We start from the raw sequence: 12,250 nt of genomic DNA, 5'->3' as shown, positions 1-12,250 counted from the left end.
GAAATTTGATAAGGTTTCTAAGTAAGAACATGTTACAAAATGTTGTAGTTATCATCAAAAATTATTGATTCTGAACAATCGCCCCAATTTATCTGGAGAAAGCCAGACATAAATTCTACACTTGATGATAACAAACCATTATAAATAAAAATGCAGAATTTAAATACAAGAGTTAGAAAAAGATTACAGATATTATATGCTCCACTAGATGAAGCAGTTACTTGTTCCTAGAAGATCTTCTTCCTGTCTGGGACATTAATTTTTCTTCAAGAAGTATTGATTTGTTTTGCTTCGTAAAGACCTGTTAGAACCATTCTTCATCACTATTTGTCTGTTGAGCTTGGATTGGGAGAGGTCGTCAGAGTATTCAAGCTAGCAACACTTAGTTGATCTTTAGGTCTGAAAATCTCCCACTAACACCTTGCTTGTCCTAAATCCATGACTGGAGTAGGTTCCTGATGAATTGGCTTCCAGTGTAGGGAATTTTTAGTCCTTCTTTGTAAGACTAGCATCTGAGTTCCATTCGTCCGGACCAGGAGTCTCTTTAGTACCAGTTGCTTTCAGGTGGTGTAAATCCTCCATCTCGTCATAGATCCATAGTTATGTTGTAGAGCACTGAATCCACTCCAGAATTCAAACTCTGTGAAGAGGCCAGATGACAATCACCCTTGTTTTTGAAGAGAATACCACATCTGTTCAGGTAATCTTTGAAGTTTGCTTCATATTCCCTTACTTCTTGAAATCATCCAGGCTCACGTCCAACCAGAAATTCTTCAATGTTAGCAATGATCAATAGTCATCAGGATGTTTCAGGGTTCTGTTTGGAGGTTAGGAGGGTTGCCATCTGTCTAGCAACAACTTGGACTTTCTTCTTTGGCTTGAAAAGGTTCTTGAACAGAAAAAGCTGGAATTGGATACTTGCCAAGTCAAACTGGCGCCTCCTTGGCATTATTGGCTCATCATGGAAGTTGCATCTGAATCTGTACACACTCAGTAATTTAAATCTTTCTGGTTTTCATTCTGAAATGTAGGTATCACTTTTTAAAAGTATAATCTCTTCAAACCTTTTTAACTTTTGGAGTTAGACGGACATTCAAGCTGAAATGGGAATTAGCATTCGATTGGTCCTGATATTCAAGTTTGTTTCGTAACGTCCATTCAAATCAGGTATGGAGATCATTTCTTTGCTGCTGCTCTTGGGCTTATAAAGATCAATTATGTAATGATAATATATTACTATGCAATTAAATCCGTTGCCTGATCAAATATGTTCTTACTGCAAGCCAACAGAAAAAAACATCGAATTAGCCTTAACAACTCATTTGAAACACAGACATTCCAATTTGTTAAAACTCTTACAATTTAGCAAGATTTAAAAGATTTTTGAGGAACACCAAATCTTCGAACCATATGTTATTGCTGAGATATTTGATTTCACTTAATATGGAGTTGCCAACTATGCGAGTAAAGTAAATGAAACCAACTTAACAATACCATATGTATATGCTTGGTCGTAAGTGAGAAAATGAGTCAAACTTTTTATTTATCATGATATTAATGTGAATATAGTAGGAATATTTTTTAAAAATAATGTGAGCGTGTTAAGTTGATAAAACAATATACATTATCATAAACCACAGCAAATGCTTGACTATAATTGCGGGGGGCTGCTCGGACGCAAGCCCCCCTAACACAAATTATGATGTAGGTCCACCACTTGGGTAGACCTTAGGAACTTCAAAGTGCAATGGAAGTTGCTTCCCTAGGCCATGGGCCTCAATGATCACCCATTGACCCCATCCAGGTAAGTATGTTGTCAAGTAGGCCGTGCATCTCTATTTATACCTTTGTCAGGATTCTTTTTCTTTACTTCTTTACTTCCGTCGAGGAGGGAAGCTTTGCGAGCAAATCACTTAATAATAGTAATATATTATAATAACAATACCATTTGCATCTTATTGACACCTGTTTGTTAAAAAAATTTCAGTTATCTTTCGTAATTGCAAAGCATTGAATATCTAAATGTTTGAACTAATTTCTTTTCATCATTGGTCAAATGTTTACAGTTCCGGCCCGGTGAGTGGAGTTGCTTTGCCTTGGATGACAGGCGCGAGAAAAGTTGGAACGGTGTAAACTCTTTACATGCAGCGTCGCTCCTCAAAAACATATGCTCTCCATCGAGCTTCTAGTTTTAGGAGTTGAGACTGGGGAAAGTTGAGAAGGGAGCTGTTGTTGGTCTGTGTTTTTTTCCGCAAAGAGGTACGAAGATCAGTTCTCCACTGTATATTGTTATGCAAGTTAAATGCTTTATGTAACCCTTTAAGTTGTGTCATTTTAAGGGATGTTCAGTCAACAAACCAACAAAGTTTTGTCATTCTTTCACTTAGCCATCAAATAATATTTTTGTAGAAAACAACTTGACAATACCATGTGTATATATTTAGTGGTAATTGTGAAAATGAGCCTAACTTTTTTATTTTTCGTTATATTAATGTGAATATAGTAAGAATATATTTTTAAAAAAAATAGCGTGTCAAATTGATGAAACATATACATTATAGAGTCTTTCTTTAGTACTAGGTTAAGAATAAAATTATTCTGGGTAGCTTTTTCTCTATACCATCTATGAGAGTGACATTATCGTCATATTGTAAGTTGCCGGTTGTTATATATTTTCTTACACTATTTTAAGTGATGATAGAAACGTGTTCTACTAAAATAGACAAGCAAGGTTGAGACTATGTTTTGGTGGGGTGAGCCTGGCCCGAGCAGTAGTGCAGCACTTGGGCGACTCTCGAAGACCCCAATAGCAAGACGTGGCGGGCCTTCCCCCTTAAAAAATTAATTAATATCGTGTGGACCATTGGCCCACATATCAGATATTAAACTGATAAGAACAGATACTACACTTGATCTTAGCCAAAAGGCCGAGAAAGGTATGCCTAGAATGTTTGGCAGGTTTTGTTTATAAGCCGAGCCCCACAACTCTCAACCCAAAATAACTCGTGGTGGTATGTAACACCAAGTAGAAATCAGCTGAGTAGTGCTATAGGTCAGGGGAACTAAGTACGAGTATATATAATTTCGAGTACCAATGTCATGAAATACCCACATCTTAATGCTATTTACAGAGTCATTTCAGTTTACGATTATTTTGGTTTTGTTTTGAACCGACCAAATGCTCACTCCAACTCATGGAAAAGGATTCTGGCTGAAGGAAAGTCGTATGTATCAGCATCTATCTGGCACAGAGGGCTTGCTGTTGTACCTATTCTGGTAATAGAGGTTTCCTTTAACTTTAGTCACTCCCCTTCCCTTCCTTGACTAGTAGCTGTGGAAGATTTTTGTTAAATTATAAGTTTCAGCTGTCTGATATTCAATCGGACTGAGAGCCTTTGGACTAGTTAGCCGTAACTGGTACAAGACTAAATCTTATCTGTGTGTGTTTGTATGCATCGTATTACTGTATCTTGTTGCTATGTCATGTAATGCACAAGTATGTAAGAAGCATTAACTGTCTATGTTTAGACTTGTCTTGAGTTTACTTTCTTATCTGAGGTATGAATTAATGTTTGCTGCATGTATTTGTGGTTACTAATCCAAGGACTGGTCTTTGCTAGGTTTTTTTTCTTCAAGTTGCCTGCCCCCTCCAGTTCACCGTAGTAGACATGCCAGTCAAATATTCTGAAACATCTCTATTTGTATTTGGATAAAAATTTAAACCCTAATGAGTTGAAATTGCGTGTTTTATAACGGATTTGAAACCTGTCTTCCGAGTTTAGGACTTTGTTAGAAAGTGTTTTATGTTGGACCATTTTGGATCTGAATTGTTTTGATCTCTTACATTTTGCGGTCTAAGTTAGAAAAAGGATAGAGAAAATAATGCTCTCAGAGTTTTCTTGAGGGATATAACAGAGAAAAATGAAGAGAACCAAAAATTGTATTCATAATTTTCTCCCAAATACAGTATGGGACGACAAGTTCTTAAAGTTGTTTTCTTAATAAAAAAAAAACAAATCTAAAAATAATCTAAAAATCTAAAACAGATCTAAACATGGCAATTCGATATCATCTTTGTCAAGCAATGGAACTTGACAAAAACTTGAAGGTGCTGCATTTGTTCCCATTGAACCGTAATGTTCGACATTCCCCTCGAGCGAGCAGACTATCAGTATCAACGAACAAAAATAAGTACAGGTAATTTGGCTAAGTATGAGTTGTTTTATATGTAAGAAGCTTAAATTGTAGACCTCTTGGATCAATTAAGAATTATTAATGTATTTAAGATGTGCAGTTCAGATTTAAAAAAAGGTATTTACTCACGGGTTTTTGCAAAAAAATCTTGTTTGATTAAAATAGGGAATATTAAGAAATGTAAATGTTAACAAAAAAAGTTTATGAAATAAAATTAATCTTGAAAATATAAATGGGAGATATGTGAATTAGAGTTGATAAACAAGTATTTTAAAATCATTTAAAATTAACATTGCTTAACAAATCTTTTTGCAGAAAAGACATCTTTTTTTGTCAGATAAAAAGACAAATATTTTGAACGGGGTAATGATATATGTTCATCATTGTATGGTATATACTACATCAAGTTAAAAATCGTATCTATTAAAAGATATGATACTATCAATTTGAAAATATTTCAAATTCTTCTTTTGGTAAAAAAAAAAAAAGAATTCAAATTCTACATTACTCACTCTATTTTATTTTACATGTTAATTTAATTTTTTTTTACATGTAGTTTTAGTTGCATAGTAATTTTAATTCCATATACTATTTTTGAATTTCCCTTTTGATAAAAATATAAATGCTGCTTCCTCTCACTCGTTTCTTTACAAAAAAAAAAAAAAGGTTCACACACACATTTTAAGGCTATTATAAAGTAAAATTTTATAATTTATTAGTATTTTCCTTTTTTAATTGAAAATCTAACATAAGGACATCTAAAGCCATCTAAACTATTAGCAAAAAATCAAATAAGAAATATAGAGTCTAGTAGTTCATTCTCTTTGTCTATAAATAAGAAAATAAGGACATGTTTCTTTTTTAATTTTTAAACTACGACCTCTCTTATAATTACTTATAATTAACTGATTATTGTTTTCAACTAAAATTTATCATATTTTCAATATTTTCTGACTAAAATCCGTCTTTTCCTAGAAATATCACAGATGACATTTATATAATTATTATTAAATCATCTCATTTAAAAATTTAAGTCTCCAAAATTCATATTAATAAAAATTTATATAATATTAAAAAAAATCCGTGCGGTTTTAAGCTAATTATAAATTAATTATAAAAAAATAAAAGTAAACTATGACTATAAAATAGTACTCCCTCCGTTCCTAAATAATAGTCGCTTTGACTTTGTGCACGTACTTTTAGGTGTCCAAAAAATATACTTCTATGTATTATTTTAAAATTTTCTTTTTCTGAATAAAAGTTTGACATCTATATTTTTATTCAAAAAAAGAAAATTTTAAAAATAACGTGTAGAAATATGTTTTTATTGCACCTCAAAATACGTGCAAAAAGTCAAAGTGACTATTATTTAGGAACGGAGGGAGTAAGTTAGTAAAGTTAGGAATCTTAACTTTGAACGTTCAATTATTTTGGAAAATAAGGCCAAAGAGCCATGTATGAATTTTACCAATGGGTTAGGTCGAAGCGGCCCATTTAAAAGTGTGGCCCAGAATAGTGATATAAAGAAGATACAAAAGTCATCATCAGCCTAACCTAACACAAACACAGCCGCAGCAGAAGATTGAAGAAGCATGGAAGAAAAGAAGAGGAGTCTAATTCTGGCGCAGGTTGTGGTGGGAGAAAAAAGATCTGATTATTATGTATTTGATCTGGAAGCTGATGAAGTTTTGAAAACTGAAATTCAATCTTTGTTGGACCAAGGACAGGGGGACATGGTGAAGTTGGGAGGAATGATGTATAATATTGGCGGTCTAAGACGAATAGATGAATGCCCTCCCCTTGATGTTATTCCTTGTGCTGAAGGAGATCACCACGTCCACTTGGGAGTATCTTGTTTAGACTTGAAGAATTTTGATGATGCTCCTCTATCCTCCAATAAGTGGAGGTGGAATGATATCCCTCCTATGAAAGAATTCCGCATATACCCGTCTTGTGCTTCCCTTGATGGTAAATTATATGCCTTTTATTGTTTATCAGCAAAGACCCATATTGGTGAAGTGTTTGACCCCAGCCTTGGACGCTGGGAACCCTTGCCTCCTCCACCAGAGGAAATCCCTGCCGGTGGCTCTTTGCTCGTGTCTCCTCGGGTGATTTCTGATGAAAAGAGACATCGCATTCTTGTGCATTTTGATACTACTCATTCCCTCTATGCTTATTATCCTGATTTCCATTCATGGGATTGCCTTGTACAATACTTTAGCCCGTGGTATCCTGCTACCATCGCTTTGGTTGATGATGTCCTTTTCTTCCATATATATGAGCGCCGTGATTGCCTTGCTGCCTTTGATTTGTTAAGCAATTCATGGTTAAAGGTTAAGTATTCTTCCAACTTTCCTGCTTGGGATATGTCTTTTAATGAATGGCAGAACATTCTTCATTTGGGCGATGGCATCTTGTGCTTGGCCAACTCCTGTGCTTCTTTTAGTCCCCCCCCTGTCCACACTAATATTCGGTTTGTCAAATTAAGACTTCAGCGGATCTCTTCTCAACACCTGCTGCTCGTCACTTTCGTTTCTTCCCAATGCTTTCGATTTCAAGGCTACTTGAGAGCCAACAGCTTCTTCCTTCTTTAGGTACTTCAAATCCTACTTATATGCTACTGCCACTTCTATGTCTAGATATTGCTGGAAGGTTAGTGATATATGCACATCCTAAATTGATTGTTGCACACCCTAAATTGATTAGTTGACCAAAATATCCCATGTTTCTATATCATTTTCCATTTTGCCCCTTTATCAAGATATATGGTTTTGTTATTTAGATTCATGTTACTCCGTATTATTATGTTTTATAAAGTAATATATACATTAATTAGGTAAATTTAAAAATAATTTACATGTTGATTATTTTACTAAATACGTGCTCCCTCCGTCCCAGCAGATTGTTAATGTTTCTATTGGAGTTCTAAACGTCAAGTTTTAGGCCTATATTTGAACATCCTAATCATTTCGGATTAACGATCAAGTGTTTAATTTGAATACACTTGATCGTTGATCCGAAATTATTAGCTAATCATTTCGGATTAACGATCAAGTGTATTCAAATTAAAGCTTGTAGTACACTTGATCATTGATCCGAAATTATTAGGATGTTCAAGTATTGGCCTAAAACTTGACGTTTAGAACGCCAACAGAAGCGTTAATAACCTGCTGGGACGAAGGGAGTAATATTTATATGAACGCCTCTTATTATTTAAAAAGGTTTTCTTTCCAAATCAATAAAAGTAGTAGAGAAAATTCAAGAAAAATTCAATTCAAATATATTATAATTACTTATTTCTAATTATCATAAAATTACTAATATCTTATTTAAATATTAATTGCATATAAAAAGTTATTTTATTAAATTTTATAAATTTCATATATTAAGAATTAGATCCTTATACAGTTCACTCCTAGGTTTGATATGTATGGGTGTGCACAGGTGGGTTCAAATCAGTTTCTACCTAAAATTGTTACCAAGTCGGGTTTTTATCTTATAACTTATAACCGTAACTGAATCGTTCTAAACGATTTTTTTCGGTTCGGTTAACCATTCATCGATTTCATTTTTTTCGATTTTTACCTAATTATTAAATATTAAATAAATTAAATAATATTAATGAACAATATTTTATAGTAACATAATTTTTATTTATATAAAATTAACAATTTAAATAATGAAGGCACAGTAAACAAAAGAAGCACACTCATTTCCGGATTCAGATCCGTATCAGAAATATTCGTTTGACAATCCTGATTAGGAGTGAGCATTACCCGCCCGATTCGTAATCAGGATCGGGTGTGCTAAAAAATTAAAGATGATATATACCTCGCACATTTAAGCCCCTTGTAATCTGGTACTGTATATCTAACATGTAAATTATAACTATTTTATTTGGGAAAAATCTCAAATTGGTCAATGAAGTGAGCTTGTAGTATCAAAAGTTCTATCAAATTTAACGGGGTCTCATTCGTACCACTTTAGTAAGGAATAATGACATGTCCGTTAGTTTGACCGGTTGACCGGACGGAAAGCTGACGTGGCGAACAGAGCAGCATTATGTGGCTTGTGACTCAGATTGCAGCAGTCACAGTAGATAAAAGAAAACAAAAATAAAAGAAGATAAACAACAAAAACAAAACAAAACCCATAAACAAACCCGACACATTTCCCTTTAACCAGAATTTCCACACAGCTTTTGTCTGTGACAGCAACATGAAATGAAGGTGCAATGGTATCTGTTTTGGTTTCAGCTATAAATTGGGGTATCTCAACAACTCCAGACTGATCAGTTTTATCACTGAATAGAGACGAGACAGAACAGATGGAGTCTTCATCTTTATGACAAGGTTTTCTTTTTACAATTTTCAGAATGAATGGGAAAGTCTGAAAGTAGTTGCAGATAAAATTATGAATCATGTGGGGCTGGTGAAGCAAATAAAAAAGTTCAATATTCAAGCTCAATATGCTAGTACTGAAGCATCAGTAATTTAAACACCTACAAAGAGCTATAAACCTGCAACAATATGAAAATAAATGATCAGATAGTACCTTGCAAGCATCACCAGTCCATTATAATAATGGGATTTACTAGTTGAATCTTATGGTTCTATTATCAAAGCTTCTGCATATTTACCCTGTTGCATACGGAAAAAGGAAACAAATACATCAAACGAATAAAAAAGATTAAACTACATTCTTAAAATTAATTATCCCAACGCTAGTGCTCCCATTATATCTTCCACACACCTAGTATGATCTAATTTTCCAAACTAGCATGCAGATTATGATACGGGTAACATGTATAAGATCCAATTGAAACATTATATGTCTTACACAGGCTTTCAAGGAGCAAGAATTCTGAACTATACGACAACAATTTAGTTTCATGCATCATTTCTAATGTCTCAAATTTTAACAGTTTTAAAACTTTAAAAGTGTAATAAGTTTAAATTCTTATTAGGCGAGGATTCTTCACTATTATATGCTGCAAACTTCAACCGTTGCTGAAGGAGACTCTTCCGGACTAACTCGGCTGCATGCGGGTTCATAATTAATGGAGGCATTAAGTGGTTACCATATGAATAGGCCGCCCCCATCCAAAATCTAAATCGTATATTGGGGTCCTCTGACAAGAGCTGATAGACCAGGCTGGCATTCCAGGAAGTCGAGTGCTGATCTCAAGTACTCATTTCCCATCTTTGACAATGCAGCGTGAATTCTCTTTGCAGAGTTCACTAAAGGCTCTGATATAATTTCACCTGCTGTGCCAACTGGGATGGCTGTAAAGACTACATTGCCTAGATAGCCTGGAGGAAGTGGAGGGCTCAGTCTGAATCATCCATCCGTGACCATGTAAAGATATACACACACACACACACACCGGGATACAGAAGAGAAGAGGGGTTTTTAATTAGTTTATATTATTACAATCCAGGTAGATGCAAATAGAGACGTTAGAAGCCACTCTGTCAAACATACACCCGCCACGTCAGCTTTCCGTCCGGTCAATCGGTCAAACTAACGGACATGTCATTATCCCTTACTAAAGTGGTACGAATGAGACCCCGTTAAATTTGATAGAACTTTTGATACTACAGGCTCACTTCAGTGACCAATTTGAGATTTTTCCCTATTTTATTTATATGATGATTGACGTTATTTTAGTCATTTAAAGTTAGGGTGTGCAAGAATCAATTTAGGGTGTGCATATGTCAACACCCTTTCCTAAAAAGCTTGAAATTACAAAACATGGAGTAGTTAAAAAGCATGCTAATACATGAAAATAATCCACAATTAATTTTCAAATGTGGTTGAGGTGTTCTGTAGATTAGGTTCAAGATAGGAAATGTTGCAATCTTCTAACATATACGCATACCTGAGCCCATGTCTAGATTAGAATCTATACACATGTTTCACTTGACACAGCCGTTTGCATTATGTGGTTTGTGGATGATTGCAAATCAGCATTGGTTTTTTAATTGTACTGTTGTGTTAGGATAGTGACATAGCGCTACTTGTAGGCTTTTATAAGGGTTGGATTGGTAAAATGTTATTTCTCAGTACAATTTCCCCCACTTGCATTATGTGGTTTGTGGATGATTGCAAATCAGCATTGGTTTTTTAATTGTACTGTTGTGTTAGGATAGTGACATAGCGCTACTTGTAGGCTTTTATAAGGGTTGGATTGGTAAAATGTTATTTCTCAGTACAATTTCCCCCACTCAAAGCGAGGAAGGAGGGTCTGTCACTAGTCAGATTGTGAATAGTATATACACCAGTAGTTAATGACCTTTTTGCTCTTTTCTTGTTGAGAAATTTAAAATTAGACAGAATTTTACTGCTTTGATTCTTATAGTCAAAACAAGTGTTAACCTGATTATCAAATGAGTGTTGTGTCGGACTGAGATGAATCAACTATTGGTGCGTCAGTCTTTGGGTAAATTATTAATGTAACAGATATTATCACATTAAAATGGTGACTTTTCTCACCAATTTGGTTACATACTATCCCATAATTATATCTTCTCAAATATCGGGAATAAGGCACACAAATAACGAATATGATATGAGCTTCGGCTTGAGTGTCAGCTGATGCTGATATTTTCTGCATCTATACACCCAGGAGCAACATTTACAAAAAAATAAGTCACAAGTTAACTGATAAATAGAACTTGTTCTGCCCGACTTCACTCATGACCTGGTTCTAGCACCTTAATTTTTTTCCTTCTGATTAATAAGACTGCTCGTAACACACGTTTTCAGCTGACACTCTCTTATTATTATTATTATTATTCCACCTGATTTGTATTTATCTACAGGTGCAAAAGTTATCCGGATACCAAATCTTTCTTACATCAAGATAACGGCTCTCCCTTTAGTCGAAGTTACTGATGCATTGGTCTTTGATGATTTCTGCTTGCTTGCTTCTAAGCTATATGTTTTCCGAATGATGATCCGTGGTTTGTAATATTGTGACTTTTTTTTTTTGTCAGACTTATTGTGACTATTTTATTGTGACAATTTTATGTAACCTGCATCTTTAAACAATTTATGCACCTTGGTCACTACGATTAGGAGTAATTTTACATCATCTGGCTTGCTTAAATTATAGTATTTGCAGTATGAAATTATTCACTTATGTTATTGCTTCTTCTCTTTCTATTTAACCCATTTTTAAAGATACAAATTTTTACTTATTCTGATTTTTTGATTGATGAAATCCTTGATTATGAATGTATTTTGTTTAGTATAGTTTGTCACTCCAAAGCAGCGGCAATCGATATGTTGAAACAATTTGTATAAATATATATAATTATTTTATATTTTTAATTAAATAAATATTATTTTGTTGTCAACTACTCCCTCCGTCCTGGTAGATTGTATACATTTGGTTTGGACACGGAGACCAAGAAAAAGTGTAAAAAGTGAGTAAAGTGAGATGAAAAGTGATTAAAGTGGTGGGACCCATTTATATTTAATGATAGATTTGAGATAGTGGAGGAAAATAGTGGGTGTAATAGTGTTTATATTATTATAGAATGAAGATAGTGGAAGAAAGAAGTGGGTGTAATAGTGTTTTATATTATTAAAAGTTACTATATTTGGAATGTATAGAAATGATGGGACGTCTCAAAAAGGAAACTGTATAGAATTGATTAGGACGGAGGGAGTATCTTTTTTCTAAAATAATTATCCACTGTCTGATCAAAAAAGAAAAAAAAAATGAAAAGATGGCATGAAATATCTGTCATAATTGGAATTTTTATTACACTAATGTCAAATGTTGAGGTTTACGATTTGAAAAAAAAAAACTTTAGGTAAAATCCTAAAATTAAGTTATTGTTTAGCTATGCATGTCTATGGATGATGATAACAAATGTCACAAGGTAGAAAATGAATCAAGGAATCGAAGCTGACAAATGAATTAGGAAGCTAACTGAAATGCAGTTCAACTAAAGATCAGTAATCAGAAGAGAGTTTGCTGTAACCATGCAAGTAATTTCGAGAAATCAAGGAAAGAAGAGTTCGAGAAGTCAGGGATTTTATCATA

General features: G+C 34.0%; 1 protein-coding gene and 2 non-coding genes across 5 annotated transcripts; 1 reads left to right on the top strand and 2 right to left on the bottom strand.

Moving 5' to 3' along the window:
* Positions 1-1,660: 1,660 nt before the first annotated feature.
* LOC135149827 (U1 spliceosomal RNA) lies at positions 1,661-1,812 on the bottom strand. The gene has a single exon (XR_010288037.1). It is a non-coding gene; the product is annotated as a U1 spliceosomal RNA (small nuclear RNA).
* A 936-nt stretch (positions 1,813-2,748) lies between these two features.
* On the bottom strand, positions 2,749-2,940 carry LOC135149844 (U2 spliceosomal RNA). The gene has a single exon (XR_010288053.1). It is a non-coding gene; the product is annotated as a U2 spliceosomal RNA (small nuclear RNA).
* Positions 2,941-5,652: 2,712 nt separating this feature from the next.
* On the top strand, positions 5,653-11,290 carry LOC135149357 (uncharacterized). 3 transcript variants are annotated; one of them, XR_010287786.1, is made up of 4 exons: positions 5,730-6,788; positions 9,161-9,552; positions 9,635-9,750; positions 11,019-11,290. XR_010287786.1 is itself a non-coding variant. In XM_064084945.1 (2 exons), the coding sequence occupies exon 1, from the start codon at positions 5,787-5,789 to the stop codon at positions 6,786-6,788; it is 1,002 nt and encodes a 333-aa protein (XP_063941015.1). In that variant the 5' UTR covers positions 5,653-5,786; the 3' UTR covers positions 11,019-11,290. The 3 variants fall into 3 exon arrangements, 1 of the variants encoding a protein (XP_063941015.1); XR_010287785.1 differs by having other exon boundaries at positions 5,728-6,788; positions 9,161-9,750; XM_064084945.1 differs by lacking the exons at positions 9,161-9,552; positions 9,635-9,750 and having other exon boundaries at positions 5,653-6,788.
* Positions 11,291-12,250: the final 960 nt, after the last annotated feature.

This window comes from Daucus carota, chromosome 9 (genome assembly GCF_001625215.2).
Source record: "Daucus carota subsp. sativus chromosome 9, DH1 v3.0, whole genome shotgun sequence".
NCBI lineage: Eukaryota > Viridiplantae > Streptophyta > Magnoliopsida > Apiales > Apiaceae > Daucus > Daucus carota.
This window is presented reverse-complemented; position numbering and strand designations above follow the sequence as displayed.